Below are 20,509 nucleotides of genomic sequence, written 5' to 3' on the forward strand. Positions count from 1 at the left end.
TTTATAGTAACAAATGGTAAGTCAAATATCTTTTATATAATAAAAAATCAAATACAAAATGGGATATTTTTTTACGTGTAGGGACAAAATTTTAATCAATTAAACTTGTCTTAGAAGTACTTCTTTCCTAAGCACTGCCCCAGTTATTTTTATCTGCTTTTCACTTTTTTTACAATACTATCAATTATGACGGTGTTGTAATTTTTAATTTTTTTTCTACGATAATCACTTCTCAAAATATAGAAATTTCGGCAAACAAATTCTAGCCTTTGGATTGAAAATTTTGGGCCAATATAAGCTTGGATCTTTGGATGGTTGTAGACCTTTTTTGGGCTTAGAATTGTAGATGCACTGAGATTTCCAAGCCCATTTAAGATTAAGCCCAACTTCATCAAGGTTGTGATTCAGCTAATATTATACAATCTGGATATGGATCCGGGCCGGGTTGCAATTAAATGTCAAATACTCCATTTATTCTATAAATGATATTATGTCATCTTTTATTTAAATATAGTTTTTGAATTTTTAATTATATTTAATAATAAATAAAATAAAAATTCCTTTTAATATATATTATTCATCATAAAAAGACAACAATAAGGTAGCTATTAGAATTTATTTATTTTTAAATGAAACATTTTCTATTATTGATATTAATTTTAATTATTTTTTGTTGTTTGTATTAATTTTATTTTTTGAAGAGCACTTTTGAAAAATAAATTGTATTGTTTCATAAACAAAAAAAATTAAAAAAAAAAGTAGGATAGAAAATAGGTCATGATTTATTTGAATTTGAGGTTGCAATTTTGTTTTGTGTTAAATTTAAAATTATGCTTCAAATTTAATATAATTATTAAATGGATAAAATTTGAAAAAAAATTAATTCAGCTAAATATGAAAAAAATGGAAGCAGCTTGATATTTTACATTTTGATGTATTATTTTTAGCAAGTCGAGTTCAAATAATTTGATAGATGCTACATATACATAAGTATTAAAAGAATTTTTTTTATTTTTTAAGTATTAAAAGAAATTTATTTATTATGCAATTCTATTTTTTAAAAGTAAATAAATAAATAAATTATGAAAGAAAAGGACAAAATAAAGAAAAGGAAAAAGAAAAACGGGAAATAGCAATTTTGAGAGTGGAGGAATGAAAAAGCAAAGGTAATAGGGGGAGTGCATGTGGTGTCAGCGGGTAGCTGTCGGAATCAGGCTGTCATAAATAGAACCTCTTATTCCTCCCACACACTTTCCTCTTTCCCAAACATTCTCTCTCTCTCTCTCTAGGGATTCGCCAACCTCACAACAAACCCTCGCTTCCCAAGCAGGATGGTTTGAGTTTTCATTTACCCGCCGCGATTCGCCGCCGTTCAATTGTGTTCCGCCGCCAGTCGCTTTTCTGATCCGGTAAATTCTGCTCTTCATTTGTACTCCTTTTTTGTTTACCAACTCCGTCGGGGCTTGCAGATCAAGTCTCGTTTTTGTAACAGTCTCAGCTTCGTTCTGCTTTTTTCTTTTCTTTTCTTTTTTTTTTCCTGTGAATGCTTTTGGTTTCGAGAATTCAGCACTTGAGCTGCTGTTTTCGGCTGCATTTGTCGGTTTGACTTGATACTTTTTATTTTTTCTTGTTTGGTTGTGGTGAATTTTTGTTTTGCGGCGTGAAGTTTGTTGATCTGAGTCTCAGTCTCCCAGTTGACGCACTTCTGGGTGAATTATGCGATTTTTCGGTTTTTACTTTCCTTTATTAGAAACGAATTTTCACTTATTTCTTTTTAGAATATTATTTTTTCTTTTAAGGGCTCCCTGGTGCCTTCGCTTTTGGAAGTGTTATATTACCTTCTGAAATTTTGTTGGTGACCCGAGATTTTTCAAAGAATTTGACTTGAATTGTGTTTTTTGACTTACTTACTTAATGAATCTTGTATTTTATTTTATCTTGAACTGCAGCAACCATTAAGATGGTTTTCTTAGATTACACTCTCACTGTTCGTTGTTTGTTTGTTTCTCTTGTAAGTCAACTCATGTTAGCATGCTTCTATCAAGACTCTTTATCTCTACAACCATTTTGCTTGTGGAAGCAGCAACCAGCGATAGCTGAAAATAAGCAGCAACCGACAATAGCTGAAAAACAAATCAATAAATAAAAAAATAAAAAAGAGACCCAATTAAAGTTAAAAGCCAATTACCTGAAAGTGTAATCTTGAATTTATATGGTTGTATTTGTTCAAGTAGTTCTTCAACTGCAAGCCTGCAAATGAAGGTGTGTCAATCATTATAATTTCAAGGTAATTATTGTTATAATGGTTGAAGCTGTAATTGAACCAAGTATAAAGATTTGGTTCTGTTGGGCGACATATACTATCAAAAGAGCAGATGATGTGGGTCAGAAATAATAAGGTCTATATAGTAGAAGAAGATGGCTTTGTTTATTTCAAGAAAAATGTAAAACTCGATTATTGCAATATATTATCTGGCTTTCTGTCCTCTCCTCTATCTTCATCAATTCTAATTTGTAATTACGTAAGAGAAATCAATTTTCTGATATTATATTCTCCTCTCTGCCTATCACTGCAATAAATAACTATTAATCCTTATCTAAAAAATTGAGGTTCTGATATGACTTTCTTCCAACTTCCAGACCCAGCTGCACTTGTTTTGTACTGGAATTTTCATCTAGTTCTTGATCATGTCATTGTTTAATTTCTTAGACGAACTGAAGTTTGCTTATGTTCATCCAGGATTTCTATGTCATGGAGGACAACATATCAGCTGCCACCTTAATGGACTCGACTGCCTCTAAGATACAACAACTTCAGAAAGCATTTGCTGAACTTGAAAGTCATCGAGCCGTTACACTCAATCTGAAATGGAAACAGCTTGAAGAGCATTTTCATGGGCTTCAAAAATCTTTGAAGAGACGTTTCACCGAACTAGAAGAACAAGAAAAGGAGTTTGAAACCAAAATAGTTGAATCCAGAGAGATGTTGGAGAAGCGTAAAGCAGCGGTTGTGGCTAAGGAGCAAACCTCACTTGAGAGGCTTCAAGAGAAGCGAGATGCTGCTGTCTCGGCCATTTTGACTGCTATGGAGAAGCACGAGAAGCCATTTTCTGTTGATTTAGGTGTCAGTAAAAGTGAGAACCAAGTTGAAGCACCATTTCTGTCCGAAAAAACCCCTGATGCATTAGTTGATGTGGTTATCAAAAAGCCTGTTGAAAATATGAATGTTCAGGTGAAGTCTTATCCAGAGCTGGTAAAATTGTGCCAAGAGATGAATACTGAGGGACTGCATAAATTTATATCAGACAACCGCAAGGACCTTGTTACTTTGAGGGAGGAAATTCCCATTGCTTTAAAGGCTGCATCTGATCCTGCCTCTCTGGTTCTAGACTCACTTAAGGGTTTCTATGCCACAGATATGCCAAATTCAGATGCTAGAAAAGACTCAAATCTATTAGGCCTCCGTCGGACCTGTATCATGCTGATGGAGTGCCTTAGTGGTTTATGCCTAAATCTGCACGTGGACTCTATTTCTGATATTATCTCAGAAAATGCTAGGGAGCGAGCAAAGGCTATTGCTGAAGAATGGAAACCGAAGTTAGATTATCTTGATGTTGATGCCAGCAACGGAAATTCCTTAGAGGCTCATGCTTTCCTACAACTTCTGGCTACTTTTGGCATTAATTCAGATTTTGATCAGGAGTGCTTGTCTAAATTGATACCCATGGTTTCTCGCCGTCGACAAACAGCTGAATTATGCCGTTATCTTGGCTTATCAGACAAAATGCCAGGTTGGTACTAACCAAGTTAATTTAAGGTTTAAATGCTTTCTCCCACTATTAAGTGATTGCAATAACTTCCTATGGAGAGTGCAGCATGTGAATGTATATGACCGCTGTTGCAATGTTGCATGTATGAACAATCATGTTTTTGCTCTTTCCTTTCTTTTAGAGTGTGAGATGTACAATCAAACCAGAAACTTTATCTAGAGTGTTAGACATCAGAATAAGAAAGACCAGTTGTAAAACTATTTTTGCTGCTAAGGCTACTTTTACGGTATAAAGCATTCGGTATACTATATTATGCAAACATTTGATTTCATGTTTTGTGTGTTTTAGAAACACGATGATGTGCCTCAAGAGGTGATGTGTCTTCTACTTCCCGTTTGCTAAATAGATAAATTGTGGAGAAATAGATAACTCTTTTAGTTGTGGTCAAATTATCACATAAGTATGAAGTGACTGCTAGGTTTCTCATGTCATTATGCCTTGTACATTGTGTTAAATTTGGGTTTTGCACATCGGTTGCCATAAGTGTCGCTTTTGGCTGTTAAACAATTTGCTAAAGCTCCTGTTTTGACTTACTGTGTTTTCTTGTGGGTTCGCTTCAGTTGTGCTATTACCCTCATGTCTTATTAAAAAATGTTACAGTACTTTGCCTAAGAAGATGCGTAAGGTGGGGGATGACTTCCTCTATAGTTTTTAGGATGAACTGGCTCATATTTTCTATTGAAGTAGCCCTATCTTGTCATCTCACTGATTTTGTATATTTGTGAGCCGAATAATTGTTGGATCTAAACCACTTGGAAATTATCCTAAATTTTACTTTACAATGCATGTAAAGTAAATTAAGAAGATTTCTCTATCCATTACTTTTTTCTCATGTCTTTCAGGTGTGATTGATGTGTTGGTAAAGAGTGGAAGACAGATTGATGCTGTTAATTTAGCTTTTGCATTTGAGCTTACTGATCAGTTTTCACCTATTTCATTGCTGAAATCCTACTTGTCTGAGGCCAAAAAAGTGCAATCAGCTGCCAAACCTGGAAATACATCTCCTGCTGCCTCTGCACAGGTCTGTTTCTTATGCCTTGGTCTCCCGAATTTGCTGGTGAATTAATCTGATACCTGTAAAAAATGCTTTTGACCACTCATCAGGTTGTAAAGCATAACAAATGTAAACTGGAATAACAACTTTCTGATATGCATTATGGAAATCTGAAAAATCAAATTCTGTTTGACAAAATATACTCTCTTGAGCTTGCAAAAAATAAAATCCTGGTGCGTTTCTGCTATTCCTGTTTGGTTTCTGGCATAAATGAAATCTGCTTGGAGTTCTATATCTTTCCACTTGAAGAATTTATTTTCTCTTCCATTCCAGAGTGATGTGAACGAGAAAGAGCTGACCGCACTTAAAGCTGTGATTAAGTGCATTGAAGATCATAAGCTGGAGGAGCAGTTCCCCGTGGACCCACTCCAGAAACAGGTTCTTGAAATCGAGAAAGCAAAGGCAGACAAGAAACGAGCAACAGAGGTTGCGAAACCACAGTCCAAAAGACCCCGTGCTAACAGTGCTGCACATGCACCTCGAGTTGCAAACCTAGCCACCGACAAGAACTTCTATGGTAGAACGACGACTGAAAGGTACCCTCAATATGTTTATGAGAGGCCATATGCTTATGTCGGCCCAGCTGACCACCATGTTCCATCGTACGTCGGCCCTGCAACTTATAACTTCTCTCCAAATCATGGAAACTTCTTCGGAAATGCCTACCCGTACCAGACTGCCTACCTGCACTAATCAGTAGAGAACGCTGAGACTGATCATGATCTGTTAACTACTAGTGTTGACCGACTCTTTCCAGTTTGTTCGACGTTCAACTTATCAGCAAATCTAATATTTGAACAAAAAAACGTTGTTAATTTCTAGTCTGTTGTAAAAGCTAATATCAACTGTCTTCTAATAGATGCACTGTTTCTAATGTTTATAATGTTGCGTTAGAGTTCTTGTCTTAGTTTCTCCTTCCTATGCTGTTCGATCTATTTTCTTTAGTTAAATTATATTAACAACTTGGTTAAATTACACAAACATTCACTATTTTTTATAAAATTATAGTAATACACCTGAGGGGTGAAAGTAAATTCAGGAATGTTTGTCTAAGTTATGTCTTTAAATAGGGATGTAGTTGTAATTACATTTATAATTAAAGGGGTTGTAGTAATTTTACAAATGATAGTGAGTGTTTGTGAATTTTGCTCTTTATGAATGTAATTTGTCATTTTTTTATTAATTAAAAAGACAGAAAGTGTGAGTGACTTCGATTTCAAGCACCACATTATTATAGGTTGCATATACGATTATTTATAAAATTAGGGTAAGTTGCATCGATATTCACGAGTTTCGATCTAATCGCAAAATAATCTTGTAAATTTACTTGTCTCGATATAATGTATTTTATGAAGTGTTTGTGTGAGTTTCTTTCTCGATGAGGTGTTTAAATTATATTTTCAATTTTAAGGGCTGCATTATAATTTTATAAATAATAGTGATTATTTGTATAATTAGATCTAGTTTTAAAGGGTGTTCAAGTAATTTATGCTATCAATTGTTCACAATACAATACTTAAAGTAAGGTTCATCATATAAAAATATCTTTTTAAATTTATTTTGATGAGCATGTTGTAATTTAGTGTTAGTTTACGTAGCTGTGCCATTTACAAAAGTATAGGGATTAATGTGAAACTTTTCAAAACAAAAGGGACTAAAGTGCTATTTTTACCTAAATCAACCGTGTGGGATTTCCAGTAGGAGAAAATCCAAAATCTCCCTCGTTTCATGAATATTTCTTTCCTCTTTCAGAATCAATTGTGGAATCTTTTGTTATTAGCTTCGTCTAATGGTGGTATCTAGGGATGGAACCCTTTCTTCCACCGAATTCTACGTTGCCGCTTCTGCTTTTTCTGAGCAATGGAGGAAATTCAACTCCGCTCTTCCTCAGTGGTCGTGGGTTCCTTCTCCGAAACGGCCCTGGATTTCGCATAACCAAGTGAATTATATGGTATCAGCTGATTTTGTGATAATCTGATGCTTTGTTGTTCTGATCCTTTCTTTCTTTCTTTCTTTTTTTTTAAGGAAGAAGGGTATTTATCTGTGGAGAATGTGATTCTTCCCGAGTTAAATGAGGTGGGTTTTTTGTTTTTCTTGATGGGTTTGTCATTTGTGTTTGCTGAAAAGAATGGATTATTTTCCTGCCGTTTCTGAGCCCATATTTAATTTATTTATGTTTTTAATTGTAGGAAGGTCATAGAGATGGGGATCTGATAGAGAAAGAAGAATGCGGTTGTGCAGAGGAAGATGAGTTCATCGATGCTGCTGTTTTAGTATGTTTTCTCTTATCTTTGTTCAGCACAAAGTGAGAATTATGAAATCAAATTGAGTTACAAAACCTTGAAGTAGAACTCACTCTGTTTAGTTGGAAAGCAATGCATGAAAGATCTTTGATTCATAAATTAGGGAATAGGTTAAAATATTCTTTGGTTTGCACGAATAGAATGCTAAAATGATAAATTCTGGAAAAATTAAGACTTTTGAAGCAACTCCATAAATTTTGAGAAGATATTGGTGTGCAATGAACTCAATAACTGTGACGATCATTTCAAAGAGACCTTGTAATTAGAATGTACTCTTCTTCAGTTTATTGTTGTAAATTAGAATATATCAATAAAATTTACTTGTGTGCTTGTCTTCTTTACTTCATACTTCCTTTTTTCATCTTCTCTGGAAATAAACATCTCTTGTGATATGCATGCTAAGTTTTCTTGAATACAATTGTTGCATTATTATATCCTCACACAGTTTTGTTTGCAAAATGATATGGTTCGGTGAAATAGTCTTAGATGCTTTAGGGCAAGGGAATTAACTTATTCCTTGCCTTGTCTCTTTTGCTGCTAGATTCAAAATGACGATGCCGGAGCGCGCCAGTATGATTTCCATGTTGTTTACAGTGCTTGTTATAGGGTTCCAGTGCTATATTTTCGTGCTTACTGCAGTGGTAAGTTAATTTTTGTTCTTTGCTTACTAGAAACAAGTGTAAGTTCCAATGATTGTGAGCCAAATTTCTCGTGTGCAAATACTATGTGCGCGAATTTTAACAGGTTGCTATTGGGTCTCTTTCTCCATAGCTGTGTTAATGCAAGTGTGTTACTTTGTATGTTGCATCAACGAGCTTATATTACTTATTTATGGGTAGTCGTGTAGATGTGTGTATTTATTGTGAAACTATTGACATAAATCAGGTTCATTTCACTTTATAATAGTAAGAAGCATCATACTATTTTATCTTAATAGCATAATACCAATATGGGTGTTGGTGATGCAATTCTCAGAAGAAAAAAAAGAAAAGAGGAGAGTTCCGTACTTACAAATGGAGTGAAATTTTAGTGCAGCTACCATATGGCATATGTTATTACTCCTGGGACGTTGAAGATTTGCTTTTAGCTTGCTGACATTCAGATAAAGTTGATTTTATCAATTTGTGGGCTTTATCAATTAATTGTTGCAAGTCTGCAGACGGGCAGCCTCTGCTGTTAGATGACATCAAAAAGGACTTGCCGCTTAACTCTGTAGAACAACTAACTAGATCCCGGTGGCTGTTTATAACTCAGGAGGTAAAAATATCTTCTTGCCTCAATCTCTTGATCTGTGTAATTTGGAGATCTATATCCCTAAGTCTCCAATTTGTTCCACAAAATATGGGGGAAAATAAATCAATCTCTCAGCATTGTAAAAGATCTCCCCCCGCGTCCCCAAATACTATATATATATATATATGTGTGTGATATAGACATTTGTGAATATCAACTGTAGGAGCACCCGCAGCTGAACCGACCATGGTACACTCTGCATCCTTGTGGGACAAGTGAATGGATGAAGCTGCTCCAACATAACGACGATTCAGCAGCTCAAGGTGAGGGGATACCTGTGGACAAATACCTCATCTCATGGTTCTCAGTAGTCGGGCAGGTGTTTGGTCTGAGAATCCCTCTTGAGATGCTGAATCTTGGTGGTACACAGTGATGTTCCACAGTTTGCTGAAATAGGTTATTGAATGAAGTCTTGTATGTATGCTATCCCTCATGAAGTTCTTGGAATCACTAGTTTTTTTGTACAGTCTTGTTCATCCACGATCATTGAATTTGAAAAAAAAATCTAATCAATCTGAGCATACATCTACCATTGTTGCTGAACAGAGGTTGCTGACAGAGTTGCTTAGAAACGCTTCAAGAGTTCACCTTGTCTACACTTCTTTTAGTACTTGCACGTTTTCTTACTTTAGTTGCTTTTGTGTAAAGTCGTGTTTGCACACAATTATGGCTTCAATTTCTTTTTCCTTCACAGAAATAATCTCACCTTTATCTACCTCGACCACAATAAAACAAAGTATATATAGTAAGAAAAATTAAATTAACTATATAAATAAAAGATATGTCAAAATTAATCATTATTATCATATACATATTTATTTTCATTTTGGAAAAGAAAAAGGGAGTAAGTAAGAGGATACGGACCAATATTTTGTAAATGGATCCAAACCCGCCTAAAGGATTTTGCATGGGCTTCATTGTGCCAAATGAGTTGCTTCATGCAAGTCGCTGCACCTCCATCTCATCTCCCGCCAAATTCAAGTTCTAACTCAAACCACCATAATTCCAAATCGCAGTACCGCAAGCACACGATTTCCCTTTTGCAGAAATGCAGAAATGCTAACCAAATTGCTCCAATTCACGCAAATGTCGTTAAAAATGGCCAAGAACACGACTATTTCATTGTGTTTGAGCTTCTTCGCGTTTGCTCCAAATGCGACGCCATTGATTATGCTCTCAAGATTTTCCAAAAAATCCAGGATCCTAATGTCTACCACTATACCGCGTTGATTGATGGGCTTGTGTTATCTGGGTCGTATTATCATGGTATCAGGATGTATGTACATATGATTGGAAATTTTGTATACCCAGATAATTTTGTTATTAATTCGGTGTTAAAGGCGTGTGGGCTTGAACTGGATTTGAGAATGGGTGAACAAATACATGCTCAGGGTTTGAAACTTGGGTTGTGTTCAAATCGGCAGGTTAAGTTAAAGTTGATTGAATTATATGGAAAATCTGGAGAATTTGAGGATATGAAAAGGATGTTCGATGAAATGCCGGAAAGAGATGTTGTGGCAATGACAGTGATGATGTCCTCTTACTTTGAACATGAGTTGGCTGAAAGGGCTTGTGGTATTTTTGATTTGGTGAAGGCTAAGGATACAGTATGTTGGACAGCAATGATTGATGGGCTTGTAAGGAATGGAGAAATGAGCAAGGCATTAGAGTATTTTAGGCAGATGCAGAGGGAAGGTGTTAGAGCTAATGAATTTACCATTGTCTGCGTGTTATCTGCTTGTGCACAGTTGGGAGCATTGGAGCTTGGTAAATGGGTTCATTCCTATGTGGAGAAGTATGATATCGAGGTTAATCATTTTGTTGGCTCGGCTTTGATTAATATGTATTCAAGGTGTGGGAGTATTGAAGAAGCTGGGGAAGTTTTTGAGGGAATGAAAGAGAGAGAAGCGAGTACTTATAATTCCATGATTGTGGGGTTTGCGCTGAATGGGAAAAGCACACAGGCACTTGAAATGTTCCAAAGAATGATAAATGATGGAACAAAGCCAACCAACATTACTTTCGTTGGTGTTCTCAATGCATGTAGCCATGGAGGTTTGGTGGACTTTGGATTTGAGATTTTTGAAAGAATGCAAATTGACTATTCTGTAGAGCCACAGATTGAGCACTATGGATGCATAGTTGATCTTCTTGGTCGTGCCGGTCAGGTTGAAGAGGCTTATAAATTCATTCAAAATATGAAACTTACCCCAGATCATATAATATGGGGATCCCTGTTGAGTGCTTGCAAAGTTCATGAAAACTATGTTTTAGGGGAACAGGTTGCAAAAATTCTATTGAATCATGACTGTTCTGATACTGGAACTTATGTTCTGATATCTAACTTTTACTCTTCTTGTGGGAAATGGAAAGAAGCTTTACTAGTTCGGGCAAAGGTGAAGGAAAGTGGTATTCAGAAGGAACCAGGTTGCAGTTCAATTGAAGTTGGCAATGAGATTCATGAATTCCTTCTAGGAGATATCAGACATCCTCAGAAGAAAGCAATCTACAGGAAGTTGGAAGAAATGAACCAAAAACTGAGACTAGAAGGTTATTATCCACAAGTAGATGTGGTATCACAGGATCTCAAGGATCAAGAAAAAGAACAGGCTTTAGCCATACACAGTGAGAGGCTTGCAATATGCTATGGGTTAATTTCCACTGAACCACGTAGCACTTTAAGAATTGTCAAAAATCTGAGAGTCTGTGATGATTGCCACACGACGATTAAGCTCATGTCTAAGATTACTCAACGAAAAATTATAATGAGGGATAGAAATAGGTTTCACCATTTTGAAAACGGCAGTTGTTCATGTGGTGATTATTGGTAGAAGGATGTATGCATGAGCTCCTAAATGTGGTAGAAAGGTATGCTTTCACCTTTCTTGAGATTAAGATGGACAATGGGGAACTCCTGTATTTGTGTTAGTGCTTTAATTTATTTTGAGCAGCAGGATACTTAAGAATGACATTTATGGTGAAATTTGCATCACATGTGGTACGTGTTGTGCTTTCGCCATGGGTGAAGCAAATGTTGACAGGAATATAAGCTTTTGATGTGAGGGCAATGACCGATACTGGATAGGCAACGAGTTGTGTATATATATCCTCCAACTAAATTTAAATTGGTAACTAGCCAATGAAAGACAAGCTGAATATACATATTATACTGTTTTCCTTCCAGCAAATGCTTTGAAACTCCTACTTCCTCCAGATCTGAACTTCATAATTGTTGCATCTTTCTATTATTATCGCTTGACGTGTTCTTGGAGCTTATAACAGGACAGACCAAGCTGATCAAGAACTTTTAGTGTCTAGTTCTTCACACAGGAAACTCCAAAAGGGCCGCATCTGCACTCTGTTATAGCTGAGCCTCTTTTTCCTTACTCTACTAACATTGTTGCAGAGTTAAACTTCACTTTCATTGATGGTCGTGCAATTGTTTCTCTGGATTCATGGCCAAATTGAGTGGAACTGGCTTGCTGTAGCACCTCTTTTTAGTAACTTGGTAGAGCAAAACTGCGGTTAGGAAATACATAGGAACAATGGTTAACAGCATGAGATGCAGAGAAATTGGAGAAACCTGATTGCTGTTTAAGTTGAAATACAGAGAAAACCTCTATTCCTGAGATAGATGTTAAAGATATACAAATATAGCGACACGGACACAACATGATATGGAAATGAGATTCGACAATTCTTTAAAATTTTAGGATATAATATGATTCCGAAACGATTGTTGTTATACAGTAAATACTTATGTATTATAAAGCAATTATAGCACATGAAGAACAAGTAACTGTAAAAGAATATAAAGAAAGAAAAAGTGAATAAAAAATATAATCAGAGCTTTTGTTATGTATTCTTTTTAAAATGTATGAAAAAATAATTTATTGGACTTAAGACAATATCAAGTACTTCATTGTAATGTGTTGAATAATACATCATCAATCATGTCGGAAATTATCTATTCCTATATCACATAAAATGATAGAAAAAAAAGAATGCAACAATGATATGATAAATAATAATGTGAGTAACAACTATTTTATTGAATATGAATATAGCATATACATATTTATGTATGTGTAGTCAATATCTTAGTTCTACAAACTTTCGAGAATTGCAGCATGATTGAAATTTTTCTTGAACCAAATAAGTTTGAGTGTAAGAAACTAATAAATAAATAACAAAAGCTTTCAATCTTTAAAATAAATAAAATGTTAGTATTATCCTGGAGGGGAGGATAAAGGAGAGCAACTTGTCAGCACTCTGTTTGTGCACTTGCATAGCAAAGGACAAACAAAGAAATAGAGTCATCATCGTTCTCGATCATCAGTAAGCACACTCATATACTACTTAGGATTCTTCCTCTCATTTCATTAAGTTATCTTGATCATTTCTTGTGGTTTATTGTTAATTTGAGTTAAATATGTTGTGGGTCTGAAGCAAGAATTCAGGGGAAAAAAAGAACTGAACAGCCCTTGTAGTATTAGTTGATTTCGTAGTCTTTTTGGGGATTTTTGCATCAGTTGAAGAGATTAAGATCTGTTTGGTACGATGGGTTTCAGGATTTCAGCGTGGGTGGGTTTTGTATTGGAGGGTTCTTGCTTGAGAGGTTTTGTATTTTGGCCAATTTAAATGTCTTAGTTGAAGATATGTGGAGAAAATCTAGGTGGTTGGCTGTTTAGCAAGGGAAAGTGAATTATGATTTCTTGATCATGTATGCACAATGAATATCAATTTTTTTGAGTTTTCTTGTGGAAAATGTATGTTGGCTTCTAAAGATAGGCAGTGGCATTTGATGCTCTTGAAGTTACTTGAAAATTGAAACATCGAATTCTTCTAGTTATTTGTCGTTTTACAGTGAGTGTTGCCTCATATGAGACAATGGGTTATAAAGCGAAGGAGACAGGATATATTGAGCCTTATATGGAAGTTGATGATTCAGATGTGGATAATAAGCTGATGGAAGTTGGAAGTCATATGCATGTGTGTGGTGGGGGAGAGACAACAAGTTTGTATGATGAGAAAAACTTTACGATGCAAGAATTGCATGCTAATACGGAACCATATGTTGGCATGGAGTTTGAATCTGAAGAGGCTGCAATGGCGTATTATGATGCATATGCGAAATATGTCGGGTTTATCATCCGCATAGGTAATTGCCATCGCTCAAGCCATGATGGTTCGGTTATTAGCCGTAGGTTCCTCTGCAACAAAGAAGGTTTCCGTGTAAATAAGAAGGTGAAGAAGCTAGAAGTAAGGAGGCCGAGGGCAGTTACAAGGGAGGGCTGTAAGGCAATGATTATGGTTAGAAAAGACAAGTCCGGGACATGGATTGTTGCAAAAGTTGAGACTCGGCACAGTCATCCACTGGGGATGCCTCCTGGGAAAGTCCGGCGTCGTTCAGTCCAAGCATGGTCGCAGGTTAGATGAGAATCTCATTTCCATAACTAGAGTGCCAATCAATCTGCTATGCTTGGTTCTTATGTGTTAAATCCTTCGTAGTTTATAGCTTTATTGGCCCTATTTTGATGCTACACAAATGACATATACAAATGAAGTCAAGAAAATGACTGGGAATCAAGAATTATATATTTCGCACTAATCTTTGTGGTGCTGGATGAGAAAACTACATACTAGCGTGTCATATTCTTAGACAAGCTTTTTAGTCTCTGAAGAGATTACCTTTGGTGGAAGCATTAGTTGGGGAAGACTAATAACCTGGATCATGCAGTCACCCCAACCACTATGTACCTCCCCTTGTGTGAAAGTGAATCAATCATCCTTTTTTCTTACATGTATTTGGAGTAGTAGATAGTGCAAACAGTTCTTCGTAACTCCCCAAACTGAAAGGTTTACAAGATCATCCATGATATGAAGTTTATGCCTTTGGTCTTAGCTTTGTAACCCTATTTAACAAAGAATGTGTATGATACCCGTCACACTTCATGCACTTATGCAAAATAATAGGGTTAACTACACCTAGTCTACTGCAATGTTCCCCATCATCTCATGAAAATCTTGGTTGTAAGAGTTTACTTTTTCTTGTAGGATGAGAAGGACAAGAGAATTCACGAGTTGTCTGCTGAGCTTCATCGCACGAAACAACAATTGGCAAAGTGCCAGAAGCAGCTTGGTGCTGTCTTGAATGATGTCGAACTTCATGTCAATCACCTGACCAGAAGTATCCAACACATTGTGCAGAATGTTAAAGAAGTCGGGAACCAGTATCCGAGCCAATTATAGGTTTAGGTTTGAGAACCATCAAGAGTCATAGCAAGCACCGAGCGCCCTATGAAGCTACCAGACCCACGGCCTGTTTGACTGGTGCGAAGTACCTGCCTTCATCTTCCAAGAAATATTGAGATAGTGGAGTTGCTGCACTGTAAATTGTCAATTATAAGAGGGTAGGATGGTATTACCACCAACTCTTTATAATCCAACGGTCTTGGATGAACAATACCATTGAAATCTGTCATTCCTGAATTACACATAGCAAGCATGTCAGTAAAAGATTTTGCTTTAGATCCCAAGTGTGTTATTCATGACAAATTGCAGCTTTTCTCCAAGGTAGTATGTTAATATGCATCGACCAGTCTTACTTGAAAGATAGTTACCATTTTGAACTTTTGTAGTATAATTTAACTGTTGCCTTGTTCTACTTAGTGCATAAAGAACTATTCATCATGCTTAATCTGTTGGTGGTTAATGTTTTTCATATGCAAGTTATACCTGAATCAAGCAGTAAAATTTGAATCCCCAAAATTGTACGATCTTGAAACTGGGCATCCATCTTGATGATAATTTGTTTGTTGATTATAAATTATAAATATTAATAATTTGAACAAAATTCCATTCAACTCTCAGGAACCACCTGACCATCTATCAACAGTTATCATTCTTGTCAATTAATCTCCATACTTGAGGCAAATAAAAGCAAACTTGGATCTTTGGCTGCCATTACAAAAAACTCTTCTTTCTCCTCCACAGATTACCACGGCACACCAGTTATGGCAGTAGTTGTGTCACTGTTTCCGTGATAAACCTCCGGCATTATTTCACTTCCAAAACGATCTCTGCCAACTGAATGTTGCCGCTCAAATTTGATGCCTTGTGAGGGGGCATGAATGAGAACCCATCGAGAAGCTTTGTGCACTTCAAGCCCCATTTCTCCATCAGGAACTCAATAAGGTGATGCCCACTACAAATGGTTAGTCACAACCTACATCATATTTTTTCCACTCAAAATCGTAATTCTTGGGGAATGAAGCTACTTCATATGCCCTTGATGGACCTGTACATGTTCATGAACAGAGTAAAAGCAAGTGAAAAGGATATGAAGAGGTACCTTCTGTTGTGATAAGTGGTGATGAAAACAGAATCTGGGCTTTTCTGGAGTAAAAACGTTACGGTTGCAAAAAGATCATTGAAGGCTGGGCATCACCATGCAGTAGAAAGTCAATATTTCAGATTACAGATATTGGGAGAGAAGTGAAAAGTAATTTATGTATAAGGAAACAATGGAGGAGACCATCAATCTTACCACGTGTGTCATAGAGAACATCAGCTCCAAGAATGATGTTTGGGCACAAACTGAAGACAGGTGCATCCCATACGCCCCATGTGAGTCCCAGCACCTATAGCAAATGGCAACCTAGTAAACTACGAGCTGCATTAGCAGACTACATCATCTGGATCTTTGATATTATCCTAATATCGCTTGTGCAGAATGTGGGTAGCAAGAAACAGAATACGGATATAAACTGAACATTGTGGGATGGACAAACAAGATAAGGATGTTTACCCTGCACTTGACGCCATTTATGTTGCACACCCTTCTCATATTATCCAGAACCTGTACGAAGGAGCAAGCCCAAGGAATTAGACATGAAAAAATTTTAGTTCAACCACTAATATTCTGGTCAAATTTGGTCAATTTCACTGAAGACAAATTATCAATACAGATGCCATTCTTGACCTCAGACAGATAAAATACTTGGGATTCAGTACGTTGAGCATAAACGAGAGGCAACACTAAACTTATACTTATAATCCAAGTATGAGGATATTCAACACATGTGAAATTTGGAGAATTTAGTAACCACAATATGTTAAAAAAACCTAATACAAATCCAGAGTGCAAAAAAATCTAGAATTTTCAGGCTAATATATGATTAACCAATGAGTTATACAAAGGAAATCACACAGTCCTCAGTTTAATCAGTTAAAAATCAGTTGCATGGTTATTTTCAATACGGAACACAAACCAGACAATAGATGATACATGGGTTAACAAAATCAAACCTCCAATCTATTTGCATCGTCAGTCAGTGTTACATCTGCCCCCACTTTAGCAGCAACCAGTCCAGGCAACGAAGTTCCAGCTCCCAGCTGTTAAGGAAAAAATGAGGTTGAAATGAAATGTGAAGAAACAGGGTAACGTAATAAAACTATGATGGCTTGACTCACCTCAACAACATTAGCCTTAGAAAACCGTGATTTTTGTTGCCAGACATACTCTGCTAGAATTATACTTGATGGCCATACAAATAGTCCATATTCTTCTTTCATATTCTGATAGGAGACAACCAAATAAATAGTTTTCAATCAAAAAATTCTAGATAAGAATAGAAAATTACAGAAATACCAGGGAATTTGGGGGGGTAGTTTTTTAGGTGGAGTTCTGGATATCTCCCACACCTTTAAAAAGGGCGCTGGTCCGCGTGGATCTTGTCCACAACTCTTTTTCTTAAAGTGATCACACCCTTCTAGTGAAAGAAGGTCTGCATTTTTTTAAAATAGCAAAGCAGAAAATAGGGACTTTGTCCATGCTTTTTATTTTATTTACTTATTTGTTTAGACATGCCAAATGAAATATTTTTTTCCTTATTACAAAACTTTTCTTTTCATTTCATAAATAAAAAGCATATAGAGTCAGGCGTTCTCTACTTCATCCTTCATATAAACTTAGTAAGAGTTAGACAGCTAAGCGCTCAGCCTCTTTATCACTTAATGCAACAAGTCAGCCTTCACATGAGAGCCATAAAGAGGTGGATGCCTTCAATAAGGCTAAGCCAGCACTCAGAGTCTTTATTACTCAATGCAATAATTTGTCATGTTGCTGCTTGGCATGATTGATCGAAATAATTAAAAGACAATTTGTGTCTTTTAAATTATAGCTCCTCCCACCTTTGCAATTTCACTTTTCCCTCCCTTGCAGACTCTTAATTTAATCCCACCCAATTCCATGGTATTTCTGTAATTTTCTTTTTCGTTCACAATTTTAATTCGAAACTAGTATGAGAAAACATCAAAACATAGAAAGGCTAAGTTAACTCAGCGTTCTTATTTAATGTGTTTCTTCTTTCATTTCTCAACTTCAGAAAAAATAATTGGAGCAAGGGTTAAAACCTCAATGATACTGATGGAGAATCCATCCTCAATGCTGCCAAAATAATGCTGAGAACTTGTGATCATATCTTGGTCCTGTGATGTCTCAGATGAAAATTTGTCATCCTTTCCAATGGATGGCTCCTGAGGGAAGCAGAACCTCAAAGACTATAATTCCAACCCTATATAAGGAAGAAAGTATTCATACAAATTCGAGTTCTAAACCTCAAAGATTAGGAGCGGGAAACACCAAAAAAGTTGATATGTAATAGAATACAGAGTAACATTGTAAAAGGTTATGGAAGTGAGGCATTTGTTGGATGGTTAAGATTGTAATGGATGGACTGAACTCATCTAGAGCTCTTGACTTGATTTTTGTATTCTTTCTCAAGATATACTAAAGTTCTCGCGTATATGCATCTATACTTGTATACTTAGTTTTATGGATACTATATCTAAACACTTACTGAAATATTTAGTTATAAAGAAGTCCTGCTAAGTTAATATGATCCTATTGAAGCTCAGCTCATGAACTAAACTGAATGCAGATGAGAAAATTTTAAATAGAAAAACCAAGGGGATGAAAACTTGCATATGTTAAACTTACAAATAGAATTGTGGGGGAGAGGGGAAAGGGGGAAGGAATTGCGTGATCCCCACCATTCAGCCCAACACTTGCTACACCTAATAGTTCCTACAATAATATGGAAACTTCCAAAAGCAGTGTGACTCAGAGCTATGAGAAGTTTCTGAAAAAAATAAATTAGTCAACCCATCATCCATCGGGAAGCTGAAAATTTTACAGCATTGAGCTGTCCAATTCGAGTAATTTTGGTACAATGAGACTGAATGTGCCATCACTGTGCAATGAATCAAAAGTATACATCCCAGCCAGTTCACGTTGCAATGCATATATAAAAAGACTACAATGAAGGCAGACGTTTCACAAATCAGCATAACTTTGCACATTATGTTGGAAGCAGATATAAGCAAGACGTGGCAAAAAGACATAGTAGAAGTGCATGAATATGCTAAGTTAGGACTCAACTGAAGAAGATCCATTTATCCATTGCCATCCAAGGGCTGTTACAGTTTCCCAAGTTTACAGTGTACACTAAAACAATCTTACCACAAAGTCTTGATAAACTAACTCATTGTTTTCATAAATATAAAAGTTGCTGAAAGTTTATGGGCTTCATTGCTATATAGCATTGCTGAAACAAAGCTGCCTCGTTTTCCACTCCTCCAACCAAGGGTGTCACCGTTTCAATCGGCATGATCAATAAGAGCATACATTGAGTAACCTTTCTTTTTAATGTTAACTACAAATTAAGCTTGTTTTGTTTGTATCTACAGCAAAACATCACCACAAGCACATCTCATTAAACAAGTGATCAACAAGCAGGAAAGCAAAAACATGAAATAGTCAAAACATTAAAAAAATCAGTAAAAACTTATCAGAACCCAATTTGTTTCCGTTCCACAATAAATAAATAACCATCTCCAAATTATGCTTCTAAAAGAATATACAAATATTATACATAAAAACATTAGAAATTCTACTCGGACCTCAATTGAAGTGTGCCATCACTGCAAATCAAATTTTCTTTTGTTTTTTTATTATTACCTCATTATCCTCGTCTTCTTCAGATTCATACTCCAACTCCAATTCGCTTTTCTTGTTCTTGTTCTTGTTCGTGGACGCCATAGAAATGGTGTGCAGCTTCGCGAGCAGCCCAGATTAGCAGGAAGCAGCTAGTGGTGTCGCCTGTACGCGAGATCGTCTTCAGTTCAGTTCTCAAACCCTGCGCAGTTCCGCTCAACCAATTCCGCCACTCCCCCACGCTTTTGATATAACTGAGTTGTCGCTGTTGCCGCTACATGTTAAAAAAAAGTTATGAAAAATAATAAATTATAATAAATATGAAAAAACAAGTAAGAGAAATATTCAGCAGGGAGCAGTCAAGAAAAAAAAAAACATAATTATAAAATTATTAAAAAAATATTAAAACAATTAATTTAATTAAATTTTTTAAAAGAAAATAAATAAAATAAAGAATAAGTCTGAGTATTTAAAATTGATATGACAAAAGAATTTTTTTATTAATAATATATATAGCAATAGAATTTTATTTTACAAGTTAATTAATTACAAATATATTTTTATTAAATTAAAAATTATAACTTTATCCCATTAGAAGTTTTTATTGCATGTCACTCAACTTCCAAATTTTCCATGTTATATTTCAAAAATACCTCTAATAAAAATTTTATCTATAATTTTAATTTTTTTTTAAATTAATATACCATTTAAACCAAATTTTACGTACTCTAGTCACCACATTAATATAGCATTAAATCGATGACAAAAGAGGTAAAAAGATAACTAAATATATCTATCGAGCGATATGAAGTATATAGTATTTAGATTTTTTTCGTAAATATATGATATTATTACCCTTCCTCGATTAATGCATCTAATTATGATTTATTTCCTTAACTTTTGATTAATTTCTTCTTGAGAAAATTGTATTTTTTATCTCATAAATTAGAATTTGTATATTCTTAATCTCGTTATTTACGAGAATCTCAATTTTAATTTTATATTTTCAATTTTTTCTTACATAATATCC

General features: G+C 35.5%; 4 protein-coding genes across 14 annotated transcripts; 3 read left to right on the forward strand and 1 right to left on the reverse strand.

The window, feature by feature from the left end:
• The first annotated feature begins 1,214 nt into the window (after positions 1 to 1,214).
• LOC105170506 (FRIGIDA-like protein 3) lies at positions 1,215 to 5,767 on the forward strand. The gene is made up of 4 exons (XM_011091287.3): positions 1,215 to 1,409; positions 2,741 to 3,791; positions 4,673 to 4,851; positions 5,158 to 5,767. Exons 2-4 carry the CDS (start codon positions 2,753 to 2,755, stop codon positions 5,575 to 5,577), a joined length of 1,638 nt encoding a protein of 545 aa, XP_011089589.1. The 5' UTR covers positions 1,215 to 1,409; positions 2,741 to 2,752; the 3' UTR covers positions 5,578 to 5,767.
• An 832-nt stretch (positions 5,768 to 6,599) lies between these two features.
• On the forward strand, positions 6,600 to 9,023 carry ATG10 (autophagocytosis-associated family protein). 2 transcript variants are annotated; one of them, XM_011091288.3, is made up of 6 exons: positions 6,600 to 6,835; positions 6,910 to 6,960; positions 7,074 to 7,157; positions 7,729 to 7,828; positions 8,347 to 8,444; positions 8,644 to 9,023. In XM_011091288.3, exons 1-6 carry the CDS (start codon positions 6,674 to 6,676, stop codon positions 8,851 to 8,853), a joined length of 705 nt encoding a protein of 234 aa, XP_011089590.2. In that variant the 5' UTR covers positions 6,600 to 6,673; the 3' UTR covers positions 8,854 to 9,023. The 2 variants fall into 2 exon arrangements, with proteins under 2 accessions (XP_011089590.2, XP_011089591.2); XM_011091289.3 differs by having other exon boundaries at positions 6,600 to 6,823.
• A 276-nt stretch (positions 9,024 to 9,299) lies between these two features.
• OTP80 (Tetratricopeptide repeat (TPR)-like superfamily protein) lies at positions 9,300 to 15,147 on the forward strand. Of its 5 annotated transcripts, none has more exons than XM_011091301.3 (3): positions 9,300 to 12,818; positions 13,330 to 13,910; positions 14,538 to 15,147. In XM_011091301.3, exon 1 carries the CDS (start codon positions 9,407 to 9,409, stop codon positions 11,309 to 11,311), a length of 1,905 nt encoding a protein of 634 aa, XP_011089603.2. In that variant the 5' UTR covers positions 9,300 to 9,406; the 3' UTR covers positions 11,312 to 12,818; positions 13,330 to 13,910; positions 14,538 to 15,147. The 5 variants fall into 5 exon arrangements, with proteins under 5 accessions (XP_011089603.2, XP_011089602.2, XP_011089604.2 ...); XM_011091300.3 differs by having other exon boundaries at positions 13,348 to 13,910; XM_011091302.3 differs by having other exon boundaries at positions 13,432 to 13,910.
• On the reverse strand, positions 14,302 to 19,765 carry LOC105170509 (Putative methyltransferase family protein). Of its 6 annotated transcripts, XR_016067524.1 has the most exons (9): positions 19,504 to 19,763; positions 17,898 to 18,020; positions 16,956 to 17,060; positions 16,791 to 16,877; positions 16,291 to 16,341; positions 16,030 to 16,123; positions 15,835 to 15,919; positions 15,408 to 15,687; positions 14,302 to 14,967 (listed from the first exon to the last, which is right to left on the reverse strand). XR_016067524.1 is itself a non-coding variant. In XM_011091292.3 (8 exons), exons 1-8 carry the CDS (start codon positions 19,582 to 19,584, stop codon positions 15,540 to 15,542), a joined length of 774 nt encoding a protein of 257 aa, XP_011089594.1. In that variant the 5' UTR covers positions 19,585 to 19,763; the 3' UTR covers positions 15,281 to 15,539. The 6 variants fall into 6 exon arrangements, 3 of the variants coding, with proteins under 3 accessions (XP_011089594.1, XP_011089596.1, XP_011089597.1); XM_011091292.3 differs by lacking the exon at positions 14,302 to 14,967 and having other exon boundaries at positions 15,281 to 15,687; XM_011091294.3 differs by lacking the exon at positions 14,302 to 14,967 and having other exon boundaries at positions 15,281 to 15,687; positions 17,898 to 18,058; positions 19,504 to 19,761.
• Between the last annotated feature and the right edge of the window lie 744 nt (positions 19,766 to 20,509).

The sequence above is a fragment of the Sesamum indicum genome, linkage group LG9 (genome assembly GCF_026168435.1).
Source record: "Sesamum indicum cultivar Baizhima isolate 11 linkage group LG9, ASM2616843v1, whole genome shotgun sequence".
Taxonomy (NCBI): Eukaryota; Viridiplantae; Streptophyta; class Magnoliopsida; order Lamiales; family Pedaliaceae; genus Sesamum; species Sesamum indicum.